The 26913-nt window shown below is 35.6% G+C and overlaps 1 protein-coding gene across 7 annotated transcripts in view; it reads right to left on the reverse strand.

Moving 5' to 3' along the window:
* Positions 1-26913, reverse strand: part of Nme7 (NME/NM23 family member 7) — a 165751-nt gene that overhangs the window by 127913 nt on the left and 10925 nt on the right. For 2 of the 7 annotated variants that reach the window (XM_078022276.1, XM_078022275.1), the window contains exons 1-3: positions 25046-25150; positions 7484-7591; positions 5628-5794 (exon numbers count right to left, since the gene is read on the reverse strand). In XM_078022276.1, coding sequence (XP_077878402.1) covers positions 5628-5794; positions 7484-7591; positions 25046-25063 — 293 coding nt within the window. In that variant the 5' untranslated portion in view covers positions 25064-25150. Of the gene's footprint in view, positions 1-5627; positions 5795-7483; positions 7592-11696; positions 11785-25045; positions 25151-26913 lie in introns of those variants that run through there. The other 5 variants (XM_078022274.1, XM_021722682.3, XM_078022273.1 and 2 more) reach the window with 5 other exon arrangements.

The following is a 26913-nucleotide window of genomic DNA, read 5'->3' on the forward strand; positions in this document are numbered from 1 at the left end:
CAAATTTCAACTTTAATCTATACTACATTACTAGGAGAGGGGAATGGAATCCAATAGGTTATCCTCCCTAAAATAATTTGGGACCAATAGCTATAATATGAATGTAAAACCAAAAGCACATGTTCACATCACATAGGCATTTCAGAACTTAATTTCTGAACCCGGATAATGGTCAGATTGCTAATGCCTACAGAAAATAGGCAGAAGCAACACAATTCTTCTCAGGGAGAAAATTCTCTTATTTCTGTACCTCCAATATTTAATATATAGACAGTGCACACATACACAACACTCCTTGCACACAAACAGCAGCCATCATCATAAAGATAACCACACATACAGACACACACAGGAAAAGAACAAAAGAGAGAGAACCAAAAGAAACAACACGAACAGAGAAACCTACAAATACTTCATGTACTGAATTTACCTATCCTCAATCAGTTAATAATTTGGAGGGAAAAGTGGAGACTAACAGAGTTCAAAAGATGAAAAAAAGATGATTTAAGGTACAAGGTATGTAATGTGAAGGAGGAAAAGAAGAGAAATAAGAGATTTCCAAAGGAGGTAAGTATATGGGTAAAGTTTGGTTCCCTTCTGGATGTTGGGTTAAAATACAAATAGGACAAGGAATCCCTATTATTCCAAGACTGTGATTAAGTGAATATGAAGCTTAGGAGTTCAAAAGGAGGTTTCTCAATAAAAGAGAATTAATTCAATTTTGAATTTGTTTAAGTATCTATGTGAAGTCCACATGAAAAGACACAAAAAAATTTATAATATTTGGTTTTGCAGCTGGGCTGATAATATAATCTTGGAAAGCAACATACAGTTGAAGTCATGGGTATATGTGGGAGACCAACCTTGCATGTGACTGAGTCACACTCCCTGGCTGGATGCTGAGGAGCTCAGTCGAAGAAATGTGACAGAGTTTTTCCCACCCTTCTTGGGTTCCAGGGAAGGTGTCTCATGCATGGGTGTGTCTTGCTACAGCCCCATGGGTGGAGCTACGCTCACCTGTTCCTCTGTAATATAACCCCTTACCCTGTTTGGGATAGAATGTTCCATGGAAACACCTTTTGTGTGTCCCCTTATCTTACTGTGCGCTTGGGTGTAGCCTACCTAGATGTCAGTCAACCTGCTGACAGTGGACATCATGAAGATAGACTCAGCCCCCTGAAACCTGACATCTTGCCTCATTTGAATAGCTTCTCCTCAATAAAAGGGGTCTGCCCATGCATGCATGCATGCATGCATCTCTCTCTCTCTCTCTCTCTCTCTCTCTCTCTCTCTCTCTCTCTCTCTGAGGACCCTTAAGGTCAGAGGAGCCAACCGTCACAGCGACCCCAAAGAAAAAGGTATTTCTGCCTCTTGTGTGGTTATTTTGTGCATCCCAGTTAGCCCAGTTTACCTGGAGTGACCCCTAAGCCTTTTAGTCAAGAACAGAAACCAGGCAGGTATACACAGAATCCCCTCAAAGGGTGCACAGAATGAGAAAAAAAGGTCCTCAGACAGAAACCTGGGGAATGCCAGCTCTATATTTTAGCACCCTCTTTTAAGAAGACGTCAGAATGACAAAGAAATAGCCAGAGAAGCAGAGATGAAAGCAAGAGGCACGCAGTGCAACAGCAGCCAGGGGAGAGAAAGGGATGCTTTCTACATTATTCTACACTTCACTGCTCCAGTTGGGATGAGGGAAGGAAAGAGGTCCATTTTCAGCATTTATTAATTTCAATGTCTTTTAATTCCTTCATACACTATTATATCCCAATACTATAATCCTGCTTACATATAAAATACCTGAACCCCAAGGCTAGTTCAAAGTTTAAATAGCCAAGATTTGATGACATTTTGTTTCCATAAATTTTATTCAAATATATATCTGATGACATTTGCAAATCTCCAAATATAAAAAAATGTAAAAAAAAGAATCAAATTCCAATACCAGATAATGTATGTTCATCCACAAGTATTCTTAAACTATGTAAGTCTTAAAAATAAAGTACTATTTCAATACTTTTAAAAGTGTTATCTATAAGGCATATTTAGGCTAAACAAATACTTGGAATTCTTGGGCTTTGTTAAAAAATTCAAAAGCTAATTTGGGTCAGTCACCTTGCCTTCAAGAAAAGTGCTCTTAAACCCTTGGAAAGCAAAGGTCTCATCTTAAATACAGCTTGCTATTTACCCACATTTCATTTCAAGGCAATGAATCATATCAGTACATCTCCATGAGAACAAAAGAATTCATACCATTATTTTTTTTTTGCTATGATGGAGCCTCATCATAGCAAAAACAAAATAATGGTATGAATTCAAATAATTGGGCTAATAACCTTTATCCATGTGATAAAGTGTTTATGAAAGACAATAGAAATGTGAATCAAATGTCAGATTTCTTCAAAGGGAACTGAAAACTTGAGGATAATCTGTGAGCTAAATTTAATTATACTGAATTATTTGGATCATTGCTTCACAATTAGCTAATGGGCTCCTTGGAGAGCAACTTCACCCATCCCCCTCTCTACAGGTTTACTCCAGGAAGAAAGGTGCTGGGTATGCAGTTAGCTCATTAACTTTTCCTTGATGTTTATACTAAACTGAAAATTAGACTCAATTATAATTATTATGTAGAAGATGTTTCTCTGGGACCCTGAGAGGTATACATGTTTTTCCACATGCCTACTTTTATGTCATTGAAATAAAACAATATATTTTTGAAACTCTTGGATTTGGAAATTAATTTAAACCACCCAAAAGATTGCTGTATTTGCTACCCACAGGCAGTTAGGAAAGAATCTGAAGAAAAAAGTGGTGAATCAATTTAAATCAGTAAAATATATAATAAAAATACTTTGCTGATTTTTGGAGCTTTTCATGCATATACTTCTACCATTGATCCCTATTTTTTTTAAATATTTATTATTTAGTTATCAACGGGTACAACATCTTTGTTTGTATGTGGTGCTGAGGATTGAACCCAGGCCGCACGCATGCCAGGTGATTGTGCTACCGCCTGAGCCACATCCCCAGCCCCTGATCCCTATTTTTAATTACCCCAACAGTCACACCACAAATGCAAAAAAAAACTCTCCAAATAATATAAAGTATAAGTCATAGAACTCAAAGCCAAGAAAGATATCCAAAGAATTAAAACTTCATTTCAAATATATTTAATTCTAGTCTCTAAAAGTTGCAACTCAGAAGTAAAAGCTGAAAATTAAACTGTCATTATGGTAACAATGAAACCAATATTCAGAAGACACACAATATCAAAAGTTCTTATTTTCTATAAAGCCAGCTTTTCAGCTATAGTTCCAAACTGTTCTATGTCTTCTAAACCAAAACTGAGGAAAATCAGAATGACAAATATAGCTTTGATAAACAAAAAGAAGACTGAAGAGATGCATGTGGAGGACACTGGACTGCTGCTTCTGTACATCGCATGTTTAGATAAGGGTCTGCCAACACTCCCCACCTGCGGCACAACTGGGAACCTTTAAGAAAGACCTAGTGGGAGGGCTTGAGGTCAGTGGGGGCAAGTCCTCAAAGACTATAGTAGGACCACAGGCCCTTCCTCTTCCTCTCTTTTCTTCCCAACCCTGAGGAGAATGACCTTCTTTTCGGATTGCTCTCACGGCGATGTGCTGTGCCACCACAGGCCTAAAGCCATGAGGCCAATTGGCCAAAGGCTGAAACCTTTCCTCTTTACAAGCTGATTTATCTAAGGTATGTAGCAGGAAGCTGACCACACAAGCAACACGCTATGGGAGTGATGAAGAGAGGAAGCAGGAATGGCCACCAGCTGGAAATATCCTCCTGACACAGCAGCTATTTTCAATAATGTGATTATTCATAATTTTTGTGGGATATATCCTATAAATAATTTAGCATTGTAGGTATCACCACAACAGTCCTTGGGGATACAACTGTGAACAAGAAAGGCAAACTAGTTTCCCTGTCTCATAATGCCTGAATATGATTTCTTTCTCTCTCTTTTTTTTTTTTTTCCTTTTTACAACACTCAAAGTCTTTCTTTAATTGCTCAGATATTTATTGGACATGTTATTTCTGTGAATAAAGCTCAAGAATAAACAACATTAGTGACAACCTAAACAAGAACTTCCTTGTCAACTAGATCAAAGGAGGTCACAATTTAAAACAGGAAGGAAATAGAAAAAGAATGGATAAATTTTATCTTGTTCTTTATTAATTCATTTACTTAACACAGATCAGGTGTCTGCTAAGTGCCAAAGGAGACACAAAAATGAACTAAGACAGAATAAAGCAACTATCTTCCAGGTCCTACCCATGTTCCTCTGGTTGACTCCTGACATTCTTGATTCAGACTGACTTTGAGCTTAAATCTGGTTTCTACTGTGAACTTCACCAAGTTACCTAAGATCACTAAGCATCAACTTCCCAGTCTACAAGTGGAGATGATGTCATGGGGCTAAATCAGATGAATGCAAATCATTCAAGACTGTGCCATATATAACAATTAGCAGCCACTGCATACTCCCATCACTGTTACTCCATTTCTTTAACCATGCACATTCCTTCTTTGTGGGGGGTAGAGGTGGAGGTACTGGGGATTGAACTCAGGGCCACTTGACTACTGAGCCACATCCCCAGCTGTATTTTGTATTTTATAATGTAGAGACAGGGTCTCATTGAGTCGCTTAGAGCCTCACTCTTGCGGAAACTGGCTTTGAACTCTTAATCCTCAAGCCTTAGCCTCCTGAGCCATTGGGATTACAGGCATGTGCCACCATGCCTGGCTTGCACATTCCTTCTTTCTTCTTCACACCTACTGTTCCTAACTTAGATTGCTATCTTACAAAATAAACATTCACAAAAATTGAACCACCACATTATCCAGGCAGAGCTACAGGCTTCTCCCAGTATAAGATGTACAATTTCTTGCCTTCTACCCCTGCTTATGCTCCTCCATTTAGCCAGGACTCCACCGCACTTCATCTACCTGGTAAAAATTCAATCCATCTTTCATCATGGAGCCCAAACACCTCCACAAAGCCTTCCTTGCAATCCCACTACTTTACTTGCTTTGGAGTTTCCATTGAACTTTTTTTTTTTTTTAAAGAGAGAGAGAGAATTTTTTAATGTTTATTTTTTAGTTTTCAGTGGACACAACATCTTATTTTATTTTTATGTGATGCTGAGGATCAAACCCAGGGCCCCGCACATGCCAGGTGAGTGCGCTAACGCTTTAGCCACGTCCCCAGCCCCGCATTGAGCTTTTAACACTTAATACTTCTCTTTCCTCCCATAAGTCATGTTTTTCCTAAAACCAAGATTTTGTATATCAAAATATTCTTAATTCCAAGTGAGATGCATGTTATGAAAAACGATGGGCATATTAAAACTTTTGTCTTTTTTCCCCCAGAAAATAATCACTGCCTAAGACTACGGATATCACTCTGTTATTCTAATTGAACACTAAATCGCAGAATCTACTCCAAAATATTCTAAAAATGTCATAACATTTAACTGGCTCACTGAAAAATCTCCACATTGTGAAAACACAACAGGAACAGGAAATATGGTACCAAGCCTCATGCATACTGTTTTCAATGAAAAAGAAAGTTATATAATAATTTTCTTACTTTTCTTTCCTACTGCCCAGTTGACGAGCTGTATATTGATCACCATAGTCAATTAATACTAGTTGTCGAGAAAAGATATTTACTTTGTTGCCTATAAATAAATCTTCTAAGCGCAGGTCATCATATTTGGTCCGCTTTAAAAACGTACGATGATTCTTCACATCATGCTAGAACCAAAAACAATAATACAACAAAATTATAATTATCAATAAAGAATGTTAACCTTATCATGAGGTAGAAATAATTCTTACTTCTAGAATATTAAAAGATAGGTTCTTGGGAGCTGGGGTTGTAGCTCAGTGGTAGAGCGCTCGCCTGGCACGTGCGAGGCGCTGGGTTCAATACTTAGTACCACATGAAAATAAATAAAAAATAAATAAAATGAAGGTCTTTAAAAAATGTTTTTTAAAAAGGTTATTTTTTGCTGCAAACATAAATCACAATTTTTTTTTTGAGGTGGAGGGTTCTGGGGATTGAACTCAAGGGTACTTGACCTCTGACCCACATCCTCAGCCCTATTTTCTATTTAGAGATGGGGTCTCACTGAGTTTCTTAGCACCTCGCTTTTGGTGAGGCTAACTTTGAACTCGCAATCCTCCTGCCTCAGGCTCCCAAGTCACTGGGATTACAGACATGCACCACCATACCCAACCCAAATCCCAATTTTGTATATTATAAATTCTGTACTTCCTAATCCAACCTAGTAATAACATAAAAGTGTCTTATTACACATATATCATTCTTAAACAAAGATTTGTTTATGGCCAAATTATTTCAACAAATTAGTCCTATGAAATCCCAGGGAAGACCAACATGCTCAAATTTCTATTTTCTTGCATATACATTCTTAATACCAAATAGACCTACTTCTTAAAGGGACAATGAAATGGTAAAAAAGGGCCCTCGATCCTCTTCAATTTGACTTTTTGCAGAGATTACAACTTTTAGTGATGATATTTGTGACCATGATACCTTTATCTATAACCACTTATCAGTTATTGCTTAATCCAAAACATGAATAATTCTACTTAAGTTTTCTGATAAAAATATTCCAATTTTTTATATGAAAAATATAGGCATGGAACACGCTGGCTCCCACAGAGCCACTTGTTATTTTTTATTTATTTTGAGACAGGGTCTCACTAAATTGCCTTGAATCTGAGATTCTCCTGGCACAGACTCTGGAGTTGCTGGGATTATAGGCTGCACCATCTCTGCATGTTAACTGTACAAAAGAATGGGATTCATGGTGATGAGCTCCTATGTATAACTTACCTTGATCAGTATCTGCCCTCTGTCTGTCCCACTCTTCCTTCTCCTTTCATCACCTCTGAGTGATCTGATCCACTTGTAAAGCATTAAATTCTTAACAATCAGATCTATCTCAGATCTTTCCTCCCTCCAGAATCATATTACTACTGCCTAGTGGCTTTTCTGACTTGGATGCCTTGGTAAATGTGACAGATCAAAAAAAAAAAAAAAAACAAAAACAAAAAACAGAAGTCCTGGTGTTCTCTCCCTGGACTTGAGTGCAACCCAAACTTTCCATCTAAACAAATTTAAAAAAATAAAATAAAATAAAATAAAATATATATATATATATAAAAAAATAGCACGGAATGGGGGAGTATTGCCTAGCATGCATGAGGCCCTGAGGTTGATTCCCAGCAACACACACAAACAAAATACAGGCACAAAGTTACCTTCTTGTATCAGTATTATAATGAATAAAAAAAGAATTTATACAAACAGAAGTATATTTTTTTAAAGCAACTATATAAAAGGTAACTCTACTCCTCTTCCTGTCTCACGTTCATCTGCTTTGCCTACATTCAAGTAAAGAAAGGTTCATTTACCATTTCAACAGATCCATCCCCTGGGTAAAACAAAAGCTCATAACGACGAAGAAGTGAAGCATTTGGATCATACCACTCTGCAGTGAAAACGTATCTCTCACTATGATTCTGGAAAGAAAAACAAAAGAATTTTAGCACTGTAACATAAAACATAAGCACTTGTCATATAAAATGAAAGTGAGAATTTCCAAATATTTGCAACAAACCAATCTGCTACTATCATACTGAACTATTCTCCTTCCTAACAAAATATCATGCCCTCAGAAATATTTCCTGCTAATTTGGATTCCTTAGATATTTTAAAGATGAATTATGAACTTTCAATAGGCTTCATGACCAACCATCCAATCATCCTAAGCAAATTAACATTTTTTAGAACATGAGTTCCTAATCCAACTACTGTAACAATTCAAGTCCTTCTGAAAGCAAGCTTATACAAATTAACAGTAAACTAATATGAGAAAAAAATCAAGAGATTCAATTACAGGATGTTTTAACTTTCCTAAACTTAAGAATTTAGGAATACTAGAATACTGTTGGAATTAAAATTATAGTAAACATTGTTTCTCTCCTTGATAATTTTACAACAGTATCTTTTTAGAGAAATATAAGAGAATGTGTTAGTCCAGAACCTCTGAGAAACAGAAGCCAAGACAGGCTGAACATGCATTTTATTAAAGGAAATTCCTGTGAAAGGGACAGGAAGCCTGGGGGACCTGACAGATCACAACACAAATCTGACTGGACAACAGCAAGGAAGTCTCAAGGAACTCCCTGCTGTGTAGTCTAGGAGGGTTTCAGCAAGTTCACCTGGGAGTGCTCCAGTCAGCTATCTCTTAGAGGAGTGTTCCAAGTCCCAGGGAGGAGGCAGTTCTAGTATCCTTGCTCCTCTGTGTCACTGGCTGGGAGCAGCCCCAGGGACAGATCCAAAGCTCAGAAGCAGCAGTGCACTTCAGAGCATAACCATTGGTATCTTTGGTCACTTAAGCTTCCTACAGTTGGAGGTCTAAGAGGTACAATCTGAAGGTTAATACAGAGAATAAAATTTTAAAGCAAGTCAGAGATTGGCCTCTTTTCCTTGACTATTATGAAGGATTTCCCACTGTGTATGTTAGTAAAAATAGTCCAGCTCCAAAGGTCTTTCATTATAATAAGAAAGTAGCTGCATAAGAAAGAAGGGATACGTGACTGTATGACCAATATGATTTTACAACCTGTACACTCAGAAAAATGAGAAATTATACCCCATCTGATTCAAATGTATTATATGTCAAGATCATTGTACTGTCATGTGTAACTAATTAAAACAAATAAAAAAAATAAAATGCAGCACAAAAAAAAAAAAAGAAAAAAGGGAATTGAAGAGTTTTGTTGCTAATTTTGGATTTGCCATTTGATGATCTAGCTGGGTTCTTATTTTTTCTATTAGGTTCATAAACTATAATGCAAATGAGCAGTTTTTAAGACACTTTTATTTTTTCCACAATCATCCAAAAAAACACAATATCCAATGTTTATTAATCAAAACAAATGTAAAATAAGACACAGTATCACATATATATATATATAGTAGATGGATATATACATGTTGTGTATATGTGTATACACACACACACACATATATGTTGTAGATGGACACAATACCTTTATTTGTTTATTTTTATGTAGTGCTGGGGATCAAACCCAGTGCCTCATGCATGTTAGACAAATGCTGTACCATTGAGCCACAACCTCAGCCCAAGACACATTATCACATTTTTTAATTATTTTTTTTTTAATTTATGACACATTATCACATTTGCAAAAGGTTTTTCTTCATGGAGTTTTTCATATTTATTCTAACAATTCAGGTTGTTTCAGTTTAGGTTTCACTATATTTTATCATTGCACTTTCCTTTTAATTAAAACTTTAAATATTTGTTGTTTATTTTTTAAAATTCATAGTAAAATATTTACTCAAACACAATTTAAATCTCTAAGATAAATAAAATTATAAAATGGAAAAAATGATGATGCATTTGAAAAACCAATATAGCAAATGAAAACTTGGTAATGCCATCTCCCCAAGTAGCCTTGCCACCAAACTTGTTGATCACTGTGAGAGGGACAGGGAAGCCTGGGGGATCTGAGGGATCACAATGCAAATCTGACTGAAGAACAGCAAGGAAGTCTCAAGGAACTCCCTGCTGTGCAGTCCACAGAGGGTTTTTTCCTAAGTTAGGTGGCAGAATTTTGCACAACACACTATCCAGAAAAGGTTTTAATACAAAGAAAATAAATTAAGGAACAAAGCATCTTTATAGCAAACCAATGCTACTTTCTAAGAACAACTAGAAAAGTAGGTACTGAAGATGCTGGAGAGTTTCCAAGGCAGCCAAGGTAGGAGGCACCAAGATCCAGGAGTCAGGAAGCTCACTTCAGGGAGCCCATCTTTGTGTTGCTTTAACCCTGAGGACTCTAAGAAGCTGGCAGAGGGCTCCTGCCAGGAGATAGAGGAGCCAGCAGAACATCTAGCAATTTCACAGGGATAAGGTCACTAAACCCACACGTGGGCCTTTCAAAGCAGCCAAGATTTAAGAGCAAAGACTCTGGAGAAAAAGGGAGCATAGAATAGTGAACTCAAGCCAGCAAAGCTTTTTGTAATCTCACAGTGATGAGGAAAGAAAAGTTAAAGAGTTTAAACTAAATAAAGAGTTTAAACTAACCAAAGAGAAGACCCCTGGTAAACACTCTAACAGTTTGTTGTGGCTCCAAGAAACTCACCCCTTAGGAGCATGGGTAAACTAGAGGTAAACTAACCCTTACAAAGTCTGAAAAAGAATTTTGTGTTCACTCAATGCTTAGCCCCTGACCACACTGAGGTACTATTTCCCCATCCCACACCCCTGTGTCTCAAAAACTTCACAACCTTTCATTCCTAAAGACCAGCCTCCAGTCATAAACTACCAGACCAGATACACCCCCAAATAAGACCAAGAGGGAAAAGGAAAAAAAAAAAAAAAAGAACAGGCAATAGAAAGAGTCCTGTGAATACCTATATCTATCCAACAAAGGCTTTAGAATAACAATGATAGGTGTAGAAAACACATGTCAGAATGGAGAATTTCACTAGGAAGCCAGAATCCATTTTCTAAAGAAAGTGGAAATTCTAAAAATAACTGCCAATGTATCATTCTGTTACTAGCAAAAATATCCTTCAAAAACTAAAGATGAAATAAAGTCATTTCTAGATAAAACAGAATCTAAGAAAATTCATAACCAATGTACCTACATTAAAAGAAAGTCTAAAAGAGGTTCTATTTTTTTTAAAGATGTTTTTAGTTGTTAATGAACCTTTGTTTATTTATTTATATGTGGTGCTGAGAATTGAACCCAGTACCTCACACATGCTAGGCAAGCACTCTACCACTGAGCCACAACCCCAGCCCCCCTCTAAAAGAGGTTCTAAAGGAAGAAAGAAAATGTCACCAGTTGATTACAAGAGTTGAAGAAATTAAGAATAATGGGAAAATAACTATGTGGGTAAATATAAATAAATAACGATTACACTAAATAACAATAATGTCTTATAAGGATATAAAATAAGTATAATTTGAATACATGTCAATAAGAATATAGAGGATGTGAGGCATTGACAATGTTATTCAACTTATGAAAGCAAAGAAAGTATCTTCTAGATCAGTTGTTAACCTGTTCTCCCATCATTAAACTCCAATGCACATCAGTGAACAAGCAGTTCCCAAAACAACAACAAATCAGAAATGTTCCCTGATACTTTTTTTTTTCATGTTTAATTATGTTCTCTTTTATTGACAGTAAGTTTCTCAAGCACAGATCCTTGTAGAAAAGCCATTTAATAACCAGATCTGCATAAATCCAAATCCTAAGTATGCTGTTATTCTATTTTTAATTATATGTAGAAAAACATCATTATCTATGACTCCATGTGGCCATAAAATCATCAGTGAGCTGATTTTAGAGCTGATTAGATAGAGCAAAAGACAATATAGATTAAAATGTATGCTTTGATAATAAGCAAATTATGTAATTTCTCAAAAATAAGTCTAGGAATCAGTTCTACTCAACAATCAGTTCTATTCTGAACATATACTGATATTTCTAGAAATAACTGTACAATGGAATAAATTCTATTATTTTTTACACACACACAGGACCAACCTTGATTATTTAAGGATAAACTAAAATTACACACCAGAAATGGGATTTTTCAAGACCCAGCAGATTCAAGCCTTTCAAAACTGGGATACATAGCTTCATTTCCCCAGAAAATCAGTCTTATTCTGAAAGACAAAGACTTCTTTTGAGTTATGTTATAGCTTAGACATTTAGAATACACACTATTATAAAAAAAATTATCTTACTGCTGAACTCTCACTGGTCAAATTTTCTTTTCAAGTTTTTAGAAAGAAAGAGGGACCCCATGAATATGCTCACAGTGTTCTTTGATAAAAATATTAAGTATTACTTAAAAATTCAAAAATGGAAGCCAGTCCTGGTGGTGCATGCCTGTAGTCCCAGCTACCCAACAGTCTGAGGCAAGAGGAAAATCTGAACTCAGGAGTCTGAAGCCAGTCTAGGAAGCATGGCAAGTCCCTGCCTATATCATACTTGAGCTGTTTGCCACTGATATGTTGTCTTCAACCAACTTTTCAAAAGCTCTGAGACTCCACCGGTCTTCATTGAGTGCTGTCCCGGAGCGAACGTTGAATGGGCGCCACATTAAAATAAATCTACCGGCTGAAAACTCTGCTTCCTCCAGCCAGGAACATAAAATGCGATAGAGCTGCGACCACTGCTGCCGGGACAAAATGGCCTCCCTGATACTTTTTATCCTCTCTTCTGTTAGAATATCTTTCCTTCCTCTCCTACTCCTCACACTGGAAAGTACTTTTCAGAATATTTAATGAATCAATAATAGGAAAGTCATTCAAATTTTAAGAAATAAATGATAACCTTGATCTTGACAACAACAATAATAATTTAACAATTTTTAGAGCACCTAGTAAGTGCCAGCTTCATTATATCATTATATGATTTTGTTCTCAAACTGATAATATAGATAATATCCCAATTTTACAGACATGAATAGTCAATTCAGAAAATTTGAATAATGGATTAAAGTTATACAACAAAATTCAAACCTTAGTGCTACAGATTTTAACAAAACCCAGGCTTTGTCCCATTAAATAGCACTACATGTAGAAAATTATGTAAAAGTCACTATTAAAGAGAGTATTGATTTAAGGGCCTAAACCAAAGATGAACCATATTAGTCACTCTCCCAAAAGACCAAGTTGTCAAGAAGTGGCCCCTTTGAAACTCTTTTCATTGTGGGCATTAATTGTTCTAATTTTGTCATAACATCAGGCAAAACAATATAAACAATTATTTTTTATCATAAAAGAAAAAAATAGAGAGCAGTGGTATTCTAAAATCCTTTGAATTCTAATTATGTGGTGCAGGGAGAACTTGCAACTCTAAACAGGAGTCAAATAAATCGGATAAATAAACACCAAAAGAAAAGATAGACAATAACTATTTCTAGGAGCTTTCAAAACTTTTAAGCTCTTGAGAATGACTTTTGGAGTTTGGACCTAGACTTTCACAACACCATCTCTCTACAAAGAAAAAGCTTTGATATTATATTGAAAAAGTAGCCAATTCCTTCATCTATAACCAGACTTACTCAACAAGATTTTTAAAAATGGCCCACTGCTGAAAAGGGAAGCTGAGAATCTACTGAACTCCACTGGAAACAATTCTTTAACTTTTCATTGAGATTTTTTTAATTTTATTTTCCTTTCTTTTTTTCTCTGTTTAATTATAACCTTAATGGTGCATGGATATCTCTACTGTTTTCTTTCACTCTTCCTTTAATTATTTATTTACTTCAGTCTTCTCTCCTCTCCCATAATCATCACATCCTACATCACTTCTGTTCTCTCCCTGTCCACCATTCAAAACTATAAACACTTTTGCAAACTTACTCTTTTTTACATAGGCAATAACTGATCATATCATTTCTGTTTATTGTGACATTTAATATTGTAGATGTCATAGCAGGAGCTATTTGGTTTAATACTGTTTATTGCTTGTATTGGTTGTTATTATTTGTTTCCCCCAAATGGTGAAATACTGAAAACCTTCAGATACTGTATAAAACCACATGTTAGAAACTCTACTGCCTCAGATCCACACTATTAGATCGGTAGACACACAAAGAACATGACAAAACAAGGGAACAAATGACCCAAACAAAACCAAGATGCTTCAATAAGAGAATCCATCAATACCATGGTGCAGGAAATGTCAGAGAAAGAGTTTAGAATGTATATAGTTAAGCTAATCTTCACGGTAAAGGACAGTGTGAGGAGTCAAATCAGATAGAAAATACAGGAAGTGGAAGATCTCTTCAATAAAGAGATAAAGATAAAAAATAAAAAATTCTCAAAATGAAGTAATTAGTAAACCAAATTAAAAATTCAATGGAAAGCATAACCCACAGCCTAGACTATTTTGAAGACAGAGTTTTAGGTAGTGAAGACAAAATATATAATCTTGAAAATAAAGTTGACTATAGAGAAAAGATGTTTTAGAGACCATAAACAGAACAAGAAATATATAAAGACCAATTTTAAGATTATTGGAATAGATGAAAGCTCAGAGATATAAACCAAAGGAATGTACAATCTTTTCAATGAAATAATAGCAGAATATCTCCCAAGCATAAAGAATGAAATGGAAAATCAGATACAGAAGGTTTGCTGGACCCCAAATAAATAAAATTCCAACAAACCCACACCAAGGTACATATTATTATGAAAATGCCTAATGTATAGAATAAGGAGAGAATTTTAAGGCTGCCAGAGAAAAACTACAGGTCTTATTTAGAGGGAAACAAATCCAGATCACAGCAGATTTTCAACTCAGACCCTCAAAACCAGGAGTCTTTAGAATAATATATAACAAACTCTGAAGAAACATGGGTGCCAGCCAAGAATACTGTACCCAGCAAAATTAAGCTTCAGAATTGCTGAAATAAAAACCTTCCATGATAAACAAAATTTAAAAGAACTCACAACCAAAAAGTCTGCACTACAAAGCATATTCAATAAAATATTTCATGAAGAAATGAAAAATAAAAGTGAAAACCAGCAAAGGAAGGAAATATACTAGAAGAATAGTCAAGCAAAGGAGAAACTAATTCAAATTAAAAATCAGAAATAAAATGAGAGGGAATAAAAGTTGTTTATCAGTAATAATATTGACTATAAATGGCCCAAACTTATCAATCAAAAGATATAGAATGGCAGACTGGATTAAAAAAACAAGACCCAACAATATGCTGTCTCCAAGAGACACAACTCATAGGCTAAGACATCCACAGATTAAAAGTAAAAGAATGGGGGGAAAATATCAGTTACATAAATCTCATAATCAAGCAGGGGTTTCTATCCTCATATCAAATAAACTGGACTTCAAACCAAAGTTAATCAGAAGGAACAAAGGACATTTCACGCTGTCTTTGGGAATTACATCAACAAAACACAACAATCATAAATACTTGTGTTCCAAACAATGGAGCAATTACGTACATCAAACAATCCTTTCTCAATTCTAGAATCAAACAGACCACAACTTGATAATACTGGGTGACTTTAATACACCTCTTTCACCATTAGATAGACTCTCCAAACAAAAACTAAAGAAAGAAAGTATAAAACTAAAAAATTCAATAATTTAGACTTAACAGACATATATACTGAATACACTTTGTTCTCAATAGCACACAGATCCTTCTCTAAGACTATATCTTATGCCACAAAGCAACTCTTAGCAAATAGAAAAAGCAAACATAATACCTTGAATTCTACCAAATCATAATGGAATGAAAACAGAAATCAACATAAAATAAAAAATAGAAGCTACTCTAATATCTGGAGACTTAAGTAATATGCTATTGAGTAACCAGTGGATAAAGAAGAAATCAGGAATGAAATTTTAAAAAATACTTAGAGGTAAATGAGAATAGTGATGCAACATATCAAAATCTATGGGACACTATGAAGGCAGTACTAAGAGGAAAGTTCAGTGCATTGAACTCATTCATTAAAAGAATAAAAAGTCAACAAATAAATGACCTGACATTGCATCTCAAAGCCCTAGAAAAAGAACAACAAATCAAAACCCAAAGTAGAAGATAGGCATTAATTAAAATCAGAACTGAAATCAATGAAATTGAAACAAAAAATATTTATGAAACAAAAGTTGGTTCTTTGAAAAAATAAAGTTGATAAACCCTTAGCCAAGCTAGTGAAGAGAAAGGCAGACAACTCAAATTACTAAAATTCATAATGTAAAAGGAAATATCATGGCAGATACTATTAAAATACAGATGATAATCAGAAACTATTTTGAAAATTTATACTCTAGTAGAAAATCTTGAAGACATCAACACATTTGTAGAGACATATGACCTACTCAAATTCAATCAGGAGGACATAGAAAATTTAAATAGATCAATTTCAAGCAATGAAACTGAAGATTCCATCAAAAACCTAGCAACAAAGAAAAGCCCAGGAGGAGACAGATTCCCAGCCAAGTTCTAACAGACCTTCAAAAAAGAACTTACACAAATTTTCCTCAAATTATTCCATGCAATGGAAAGGAAAGCACCCTTCCAAACTCATTCTATGAAGCTAGTATCACCCTGATACCAAAGCCAAAGATATATTAAGGAAAGAAAACTTCAGCCCAATATCTATGATGGACATAGATGAAGAAATTCTTAATAAATACTGGCAAACCAAATTCAAAAACATTAAAAAGATAGTGCACCATGATCAACTGGAGTTCATCCTAGGGATGCAAGTTTAACTCACCATCAATAAACATAATTCAGTCCATTAACAGACTTTAAGACAAGCATCACATGATATCTCAGTAGATGCAGGAAAAGAATTTTACAAAATTCAGAATCCATTCATGCTCAAAACACTAGAAATGCCACATCATTCTAAATGGAGAAAAACTGACGGAATTCCCTCTAAAAACTGGAATAAGACAGGGATGCCCTCTTTCACCACTTCTATTTAACATAGTCCTTGAAATTATAGCCAGAACAATTTTTTTTAGACATTAAAAAAACAAATTAAAGTGATATGAATAGGAAAAGAAGAGTTTAAGCTATCATTATTTGCCAACACCATGATTCTATATTTAAAAGACCCACACAACTCCACTAGAAAGCTTCTCCTCCCCTCTCTTACAGGGTTCCAGCTTAAAGGCCACCTTTAAATTCCTAAAATAGATCAAATTCTTCTTACTTAATGGGTTTTGCCCAGAATCTCTTCCTCCTCCTTGACTTTTGCCTAGTTTCTATTTTATCCTCCAGACTCAATTCAAACATCTTTCCTCAGAAACACCTATCCTGACTCACTAGGCTGAGCCAAGTTCACTGTTTTGAGCTATAATAGTAATATTGAATTCAGACTTTGTCACCATGTCAAGAATTTTCATTTGTTTAGGTCTGTATCCTTGCCTGTAGCTTAAAATTACCTCTCCAATGAGACTGTAAGGTGCATGAGCACAAGGAGTCATGTCCACCTCTGCTTACCATGGAATTCCTAGTGCCTAGATCACAAAGTAAGTGAATGCAATAAATGTGGATACTACCCTTCAATTTCCCTATGTTTATAGCATTTCTCAGTTTTAAAAATAGGCTTTTATTTTAGAACAATTTTAGATTTACAGTGTGTTCAATGTTATTGATCAGAACAAAGAGTTACCGTATGTGCCACACCCAGTTTTCCCTATTACAAACATCATACACTTGTAAAGTACATTTGTCACAATTAATGAATAGAATTGATACACTATTACCAACTAAAACCCATGTTATTTCCTACCTTTAGATTAAATTATAGTCTTTTTATTTTAAAAATGTAACTAAAATTCCCTATCATGTATGAGTACACCAGTGAAATTTATAAGCGTTTATACCTAGAGTCAACAACTTAGCTAAGTTCATTTTGAATGACTGCTCTACCCCAATTTTGATACTGCCCTCTTTGACAAGATTTTAATAGATATTCCTCCAACTGTTCATTATCCTATTTAATAGAGATATTGCCGGAAAGCTGACATAGTAATTTAATAATGATAAGAACTAAATGAGTGATAATGGCTAAATCTTTTAACTTTCTCCAAAGCAATCTATTTTTAAAATTATCTTCAGTTTTTTAACCACTTAAACTACACCATATAGAATTAATATATCCAAAAGTCTTGAATTGACTATATTTGTAGACAGTGAGAAAGAGAAAAGAGAAGCTTCCTAGAACACCAGAATTACTTAATGTACGTAATATAAACATTTTTACATTATTACATACACATATATATTATTGAAAAGAATGTAAAGTCACACAAGTTATAAGATAAAATAGGTAATTTTGAAGAAACTTCAACTGTGCTAGAATCTCAGGTGAAACAGTATTTGAAGGACAACCAAGCTTTGGAAGAACTGAATCCCACTATGCCTCTCCTTGCCACTTTTTGAAGGGAAGACTCAGCTCTATAATGAATCAAAATAAACTAATAGTCTTTCCTATGTGCATGTACTTTTAAAAAAAGAAAGAACAGGGGCAGAGGATAAAGCTCAGTCTGTAGAGTGCCTGCCTCTCATGCATAAGGCCCTGGTTCAATCCCCAGCACCACAAAAAAGAACAAACACCAATCCAATCTTTCAGTTCAAAAGCAAATTTGCTAAGCTGTGCCACCAACTATAATTGTACTTTGACCTTACACATTTCAATGTTACTGATCATAAACCATTCCACTCCTGATGACGCTAAGGTAATCAAAAACTACCACCTGAAATTGCTGGCTCTGCCAGTATTGCTGACTACAAAGAGTGTGCCATCACTTATTGGCAGCAAGTGGCACGGCCCTGAAATGCGTTTACAGAATTGGGAAGATATAAACAGTTTTCTCTGGTCAGGTGGAGACTACTTCAGAATGTTGAAGATCACAGTTCTAGAGTCAGACAGACCCTTGAGATTTGTGATGTTAGACACAGCACTTAACCTCTCCAAATCTGTTTCTCCATCTGCAGAGGAGATGTACTTGTACTTTCCTTGTAGGGTAGCTGTGGGAACTAAATGACTTGGGGTACATGAAGCACTTAGGGTTTTTATTGCCCAAGTCTTCCACAGTAGTGATGCTGTCTTTGAAGTACCCCTAGGACTCTCAAGCTGCACTGTACACACACACCTCCATCACTGACCCTGTTCTGACACCCAAGAAGAACAACCTTGATTCATAATGCCACAGCCTCTGCTACAGCTAGTCTAGGTAGTTTTAAAGATCTTTGCAAAAAAAAAAAAAAAATCAATACAAAGGAAAAGGGAATGATAGGCCTTTTGTGATAGGCCACAAAAGAGAAATGTAACTAAAATTATATTTATGAAAGCAAAACTGCTGAATATATTTACTTTATATATATATTTACATATATACACATATATGTAGCACATGTATGCATATATTTTGATATGGATATAATTAATCTGTAATACGTAAATTGTTTTAAAGGAATGAGAGTAAATTCAAATTCCTGCCTTTTAGAGAGCTCATACAGTAATAGAACTGTTTTTACTAAAAAACTGAGTAACAATTTTCTTCTTAAATTTTGTAATACCATTATTTTTAGAATTCTAATATCTCAAACTACATTAATCAACACAAAATTACTGTTGCAAAGTACAGATGTAAGAAATGAAATGCTGAGCTTTGGCTTCTGTCAGAAAGCAAAGATGTTATAATAACATAATTATTCAAATATATCAAAATAATAACAAAGCATTCACATTAATTTTTAAAGTCTATTTAGACATTACACTTATTAGGCACTTATTTGTCCAAAGGAGCTAATATAATATCATTTAGCTACTCTAACTTTCAGAAATAATTATGTGGTTAGATTTCTACAACCATGCAGGAATCTAAGGATTATAGGAATGTTAATAAGAGTAGAATCGGAAGAGCCTGCCAATTCCAGAGGCAAAGCAAAAATGATTTACATTTCATTTTTAAAAAGAATCAATATGTACAGATAAGAAGTTATTTCAGATCAAGGCTTCTCTGATATCAAAATAAAGCATGGAATTCTTTTCAAATAAATTATCTGAATCTCCATTTAATGGATCAGAAGTAAAGTAAAACTTTTAGTCAAGAAATATTTCCAAGTAATTTCTTTTTTCTTGGTAGTAATAAGCCTACGGGAGGGCAGGAAACACTGAAAATCCTATTCTTTTTCTAATCTCAAAGCAAGAAGAAGGGAATGAGCCTTCACCAGACACTAGATCATGGATTTTACAGCCTCCAGAACCACGAGAAATGAACTTCCATTGTTTATGAGCCCAGACGAACACACTACTTCTCTTGTAAACATACAAGGAAATAACCTATGGTGCTACTAGGTTGGAGCTATGTGGAACAAAGAGTTAAGATTCTCATAGAAAATTGGAGCAAAAAAAAAAAACCCTTTTACTGAAATTACTTATCTAAAACATGGTCCAATTACAGAACCAAGATGACATTTCACTGAGATTAGCAGTTATACTCTAGCCAACAATATTAGTTAAAATGTACATCATTTGAATATTCATTTTCATATATTATTTGAACCCATGAGTCATAACTCAATGCTACTTAGAAGTTTTGATTTTCTTCATCAAGCAATGAAGTCCATGGTAGATTATTTTTTATAAAACACAAAAATTGCTGCAAGCTTTCTCCTTATATTTTCCCATTTGCCCAAGTATTGAGAATGAATCTCTGCAGCATCTCTCATTTCCCATGGCATGTCACAATTCAGCCATCTTCTACAAACTAATACAAGTTCAAATCTTCGTTGGACTTTTAAAATACCCAGTATTCCTCATTACTAGATAGCAGCAAATAAGCTCCATGTACTTTTATTACTTAACACAAAGAAACATTTAAGGTCTAAACAACTGTAAGAACATTTATATAGTTCATCTTAGTCCAATGCTCTACGTTACTCTCTTACTCTTCCAAGTTCTGAAGTGTTTAATTTTGATACAAACTAAAATATCCTTAGTTGAATCCTTTATTTATTGAGCAAAAGCTAAGAAAAACGAAGAAAAGGAGAAGAAGAAAATGTCTAAGATTTACCAAAATAAAAACCACTCACTCAGGATATAGTGAACCTTCTAACTGGACTGGCGTCAATATCATGCAGAAGTCAAATGCCCATGCTGTAGTTCCACTCAGGCTCGTGTGGTCCAAGGTAGCTGTCTGACCTCTGACAAATTACTTAACCTTTCTAGACCTCACCACTCTACAGGCCTATCATTAGAGTTAAATGAGTACGCTATTTAATACTGTGCTCAGCATATGGAGAGCCTGCTCAATAAATGGTGGGTGTTATTAGAGAACAAATGCAGGGGAGAGAAGTACTAGTAGCAGTAGTGGTAGTACAGTAGTTGCCCTGGTGTCACTAGTAACAAGGATATTCTCTGATTTCCATTGTGAAGATGTATGTTGATACCCATTTTTTATATAAGACTACCATTTAAAAGAAAACAATCTCAAAAGAAAACCCTTAGAATACATACTGCTACTTGAGAAGGGAAAGAAAAAAAAGGAACTAGTTCTTATCTACTGACGCATCCTAGGAAGAACTGGATGGCTCTTTCTGTATGAAGAGTTAAAATGAGTGCAGGCAAAGACTCTAAAATGATAGTAAATAACTGGCTCTTTAGTTTTCCTAGTAACATACCAAAAAAGAATCATGTCTCAGTTTTGAACATGCTGAAATAAAGTCTTAACGATGTTCCAGACCTGGATCAATGACATACCATATATCCTCTCCCTATAGTTCTTCTAAACTCTCAGTTCCCTTAAAATCCTTATATATCTTTTTGTCAAAACACAGTTCAAATTTTAGCTGCTCGAGAAAATTGCTCAGGAGCCTCACAAATTAAAGACACTTTTTTTTTCAATGCTCTGAAACCCCCCTGCATTGGCCTTTGGAAGCATATTTATAGTTGTTCATATACACAGCTTACCTTTTACAATTGTAGTTTCTCAGAACACAAAATAAAAGCCATTCATATTTATATCTCCCAAAGTACCTTCCTCAACTTGGCACTCAGTCAATATCTGTTCAACACTTTAATCTCAGACTCATCTAAGAACTAACTGCAGCTGAAAATTACTTACACAACACCTAACACAAGTTTTTTACATGCCTATTTATCTGTTGCTAAAAGATTTTAAAGTTTTCAGGTTTTATTATTTCTGTATCTTACCACTACGCTTACACTTCTTAAAAGCTTTATCTTGCACATCTACTAATTTAGGATTTTATTCACTGCTTGTCACTAATATGTTTCAAGTTGTTTTGATGTGTATCAGCCAAATCATATTATTTTTATTCAAACAAGCATACATTTAATCAATGAACAAGCAAAATAATACTTCCCAAGCTCCTAGTAGGCCATTTGTCTAGGACAGCAACTGGGGTACCTTCCCCCAACCTCTACGAACACCAGGGATCAGGGAGAGAAGAGGAGCTTTGTGCCACAAGGACAGTAGCCTACTTCTCCTTTCCCATTATTACTAAAATGTCAACATTGGATTTCCTGTTTCAATAATATAACAAAGAAGCCTTTAAAATTCGCTGATAGTGTGGGTCCCCTTTACTTGGGAGGATCTGTAGCAGGCTGTACAGACAGAATCGATAAGGGCTAGAATAAGCAGCCTCCTAGACTTGACCCTGGGTCTTGGGAGAGAAGAGAGCCATATACACAGTAAAAATAACAATCCTGACCTTGAGGGGCTTTGCACACATTCCAAATGGACAAATGAAGACCAATATGCAAGAAACAACAACAAAAATACAACATAAACATAGAGATGGGCTGTGTGGGCGTTTGAAGCAGAGGAATCTATACAATCATCATGAAGAAAGCCACAAGAAAGCAAACTGGAAATAAGCATGGGTGTTACTGAAAACCCAAGAGGACGGAGCTAAGTAAAAACACAGCATACTTGATAAAAAGACAGGTTTAAATTTTAAAAACAATGGAAATGGTGAATCCCTGAGTCAGTGAACATTCTAAGGAAAGAAATTGATCATGAAGCTAATACTTAAATAATATTCATCTTAACATGGACATAGTTCTTATGGGCAGAGAAAATACCCCTAAGGTCTAGAAAAATATCTGGCAAATTAGGTGTTCAATAAATGTTGTCCAATATTATGAGTGGACAGGTGAATGGAGAAATCTAAAAGGAGGAGACTAGCTGTTTAAATTCAGTCAAAAAAGAGGCTTTTTAAGTAAGCAGTAATTATCCAATGACAGAAAAAAGATATGGGTAGGAGAGAGATTCATTAAAGATTCATTAAAGGTTTCAAGCCAAAGTGAATACGACAATAGAGGCTCTTTCCAAAAATGATGATATTACAGTTATACTGTATAGATTTTGAAGTCACAGCTTCTTATGTTTGGCCCTGTGTGAAGGCAAATTTTCTAACAATTTTATAGTAATATTGGGGGCTCTGAGACAAAAAATTTGAGTTGAAAGTACAAAAGTGATGATTTAGAAATATAAAAAATATAAAAACTATTGACAAAAATTAGTAACTTCATGAAAAATTCCCAAAAGAAAATATTTTCAAAAGACATAATAATAATAGTAACTCTATTAGTAGTAGTTGTAGTGTAACATCTAACAGTTACCTTTATTATGTCCCAAAAACATAACTTGTAATAACCCCAATAGTTTATTATTTTCCAAAATAAGAAACTGAAGTATAAGCAGGTTAAGTACCTACACTAGTTGCCAGAACCAGAACTTAAACTCAAGTCTGACTAAAAGACCTTTTTATATACCAAGTCTCTGAAGTAGTGGATCTCCCCGCTGCAAGGGTCAGGAAGAAAATATCAGTATTTATATTACTATTTTTTTATCTTAGCCCACTAGATTGCTTTTATTATATATGGTTTACAATGTATGCAGTATATCAATATAGTTGTATACAAATTATAACTAAGCACATATTTATGGAGGTAAAAGAAATGAAAAGATATTCTATTTATTTTCTGATAGGAATATGAGACTAAAATAGTCCAAAAACTAAGTCTGCCCATCTGTGCTCACCATAAGAGCTCAATGTCAGCTTTACCTTCTGTAGTTCAAACACAGACCACATCTGATCAGGTTCTCCACTCATGCACTCACTCATTCCAAAAGTAGTTAACTGCTTATCTTGTGCCTAGTTCTGGGTAGAGTCTGTGAATTCTAGAAACAATCCTCAACTTTAACAGGTCAGTAACATAAAGCTCAAACATGTAAACAACTCATTACAATCCAATATCACAAGAAAAGTAATGGTAATGGTCAAGAACTAGTACTTTGTATTGGGTACCTGCTATGTGCTAAACCCTGTTGTGAACACTTATGTATGTTATCTAAACCACATTATGGGGGGAGATGTTATAATGATGAAGGATCAGGTAAGTTAAAAACTTGTCCAAAGCCAGGCATGATGGCAAATGCCTGTAATCCCAGCAACCCAGGAGGCTGAGGCAGGAGGATCACAAGTCTGAGGCCAGCTTCAACAATTTATCAAGACCCTAAGCAACTTAGTGAGAGCCTCTCAAAATAAAAAATAAAAAAGGGCTGGGAATGTGGCTCAATGGTAAAGTGCCCCTAGGTTAAATCCCTAAATACGACAGGGTTAGTATGTTAATGCTAATTAACTTGAGTTTGGACCAATGGCATTAGTACATCTTCCAAGCCCTAATTGGTGTAAATTTGGAACAAGAGCAGTGACCCAAGAGCTATATAAACCCCCAGCCGCATGCACTCTGAGGGAGCAAAGTTTGTTATCAGAGTGAAACTTGCTCAAGAGTACCCAGCTTAAAAAACAGGTGAATCCAGTCAGTTTGATCCCAGATCTCATGTTCTTAATGACTCTGCTCAAAAGTAGTGAAAAGAGGCCTTTCAGGGCAGTAGAAGTAAGCAGCCTACATACAGCACTGTTTACTAGATCTCCAGAACTGGCAACCAAGTCCTTTTAACTAAATCTTCTATGAAAGCAAATAAGATCTTAAAAAGTGATGACAACAACAAAAATCAGGCCGCACGTGCCAAACTTGCAATTCTAACAATGCACTGATAAAGTACACTGCATTTTATAATGCTCTATTTTAGGAAAGATTACTTCACAGTAGGCAACAAAACATTTTTGCTCATACATACATGCTCCTTTGCATGAATCATACTAAGACTTATATACTGTATCATGGAAAAATTCTTGAACTAATTAGAAGTCTGATTTTTCCAAAGTTGTATGTTTAAGAGTCAGTTACTGGTCTTGACCAATTGTAAGACAATTATCTGCTTCCGAGGGACTTCATAGACATTCTGAAGTAAACTGTGTAGACGACAAAGGTAATAGTTCAACGGGTTTCTAAAATTTAGTCCAAGTCTCCATGTACTTACAATCGCCCTGGATGACATACAGCTGTAACAGAAACTGGCAGCATCTGAGAACTTGCTGCCTCAAGCCAGCTGCTTCCAGTAAGGGTGAGTGAAAAGTGGTTTCCAAAGAACAAACTTCATTTTGTCTTGAGCATTCCGAGAACATAGTAAATCATTAAAAATGTATTACCAGACATAGTAGGCAACTAAGCATAGCAATTCCTATTACTTTACTTAGATGCCACCATGATAAGTACAATAGAAAATACCAACTACCAAAAGGTTTATATTTTCCTATTACCACAGGCTATATTTTAAGCAATAACCTGTTTGTTTGTCCTCTACAAGGGGTCTTCCTCTAGGGCTTTTTATCAAAGACCCCAGGTATTTTCCTACATTGAAATGTGTCAAATATTAACTTTATCTTAGTGCGACCAGAACCAGTTCTGAGCCTGGGTAGATTGTTCTCAGAAGGTTATTCCTTCCTCCTAATTCTACCTTGTAAAAGGAAACAGAAGGGGAGCTCAAGTAAAACACCTTTCAAGTGGAGAATCTCATTTGCCAACTCCAGCTTAGCATTTCTCAGTAATAAAGACAAAGGAGGAAAAGGAAGAAGAATTATTAAGCTTAGCTAATTATTCTATCTTATTTCATTTAATTCCTTTAAGAACTAAATCAAAATTAAGTCAAAACCTGGGTTCTACCCCAGCACAGGGGTGGGGGTGGGGGGAATCCTCAAACTTGCAGTCATTTTTAGCCTCAAAAATATAGAGTTTAAGGAAAATGTCTTCTCCCATGAGAATTCCACATATTCCCAAGATATTAATTTCTTTTTAAAAAGGCCATTTCAAGACAGCATCTTAGATTGCACTGTCATTTCTTTACAGAAAAGAGGTGATGCTGCAATAGACAACACAGGCTCCTGTGTTTCACCAACTGACACTTAACACAAGCACCTTCAACTTACTTCCTGCTGAATTTTACCTAAAGAGTGAAAAAATGCCAAAAGAAATAAATATTTCCATAGTATGTGCATAAATCAGGAAACTAACCAAAGAAGATGGAATTCTTTGGACACAGCTTCCTGATTGCCAAGGGGCACAGCCAGCCAACTGTTCCCTGTGGATGGCCTGGTGGGCTGGAGCTCCAACAGCAAGCACTGTGCAGCGGGCCTGAGGCACAGGGAGCCAAGGACTGTCGACCTGTCACCCCTCAGCAGCCAGCTAAGCACTGGACAGTTGCCCACCACAGAAGCCCGCTCCATGCGGCGCTGCAGCCCAAAACCTGAGAGCGTAGAGCATCCAAGGACCCAAACTATTGCCTCCTGACCTGCGTGGAGAAATTGGAAGTGGGGTAGACTGCATGGAAGTTGGGACTCCAAGAGTTGACCGACAGGGTTAGTATGTTAATGCTAATTAACATGAGTTTGGACCAATGGCATTAGTACATCTTCCAAGCCCTAATTGTTGTAAGTTTGGACCAAGAGCAGTGACCCAAGAGCTATATAAACCTCCAGCCGCATGCACTCTGAGGGAGCAAAGTTTGTTATCAGTATTTCTTGCCCATGAGAGTTCTGTTCTTATTCTTTAATAAATCCTATGCTTGTGCTCGCTGGAAAAGAAGCAATTGGGGGAAGCTGTTGGTGTGTGCACATTTCACTATCATTTTAAAGACTGACCCTGGTTACCTTCCTTTAAACTATCCTCACCACAGCTAGCAGCACTGCCAACATTTATTGGCATTTTTTCCCTATAGCATAACCCTTCAAATATCATGTGTGTTATAATGTTTTTATTACATATCTCTACCAGTAGAATGTATTGTTTAAGGATACATCTGAAGGAACTAGGTATATGTATATGACATAGTAGATGTTATTGAATATTTGT

Source organism: Ictidomys tridecemlineatus, chromosome 10 (genome assembly GCF_052094955.1).
Source record: "Ictidomys tridecemlineatus isolate mIctTri1 chromosome 10, mIctTri1.hap1, whole genome shotgun sequence".
Classification (NCBI taxonomy): Eukaryota; Metazoa; Chordata; class Mammalia; order Rodentia; family Sciuridae; genus Ictidomys; species Ictidomys tridecemlineatus.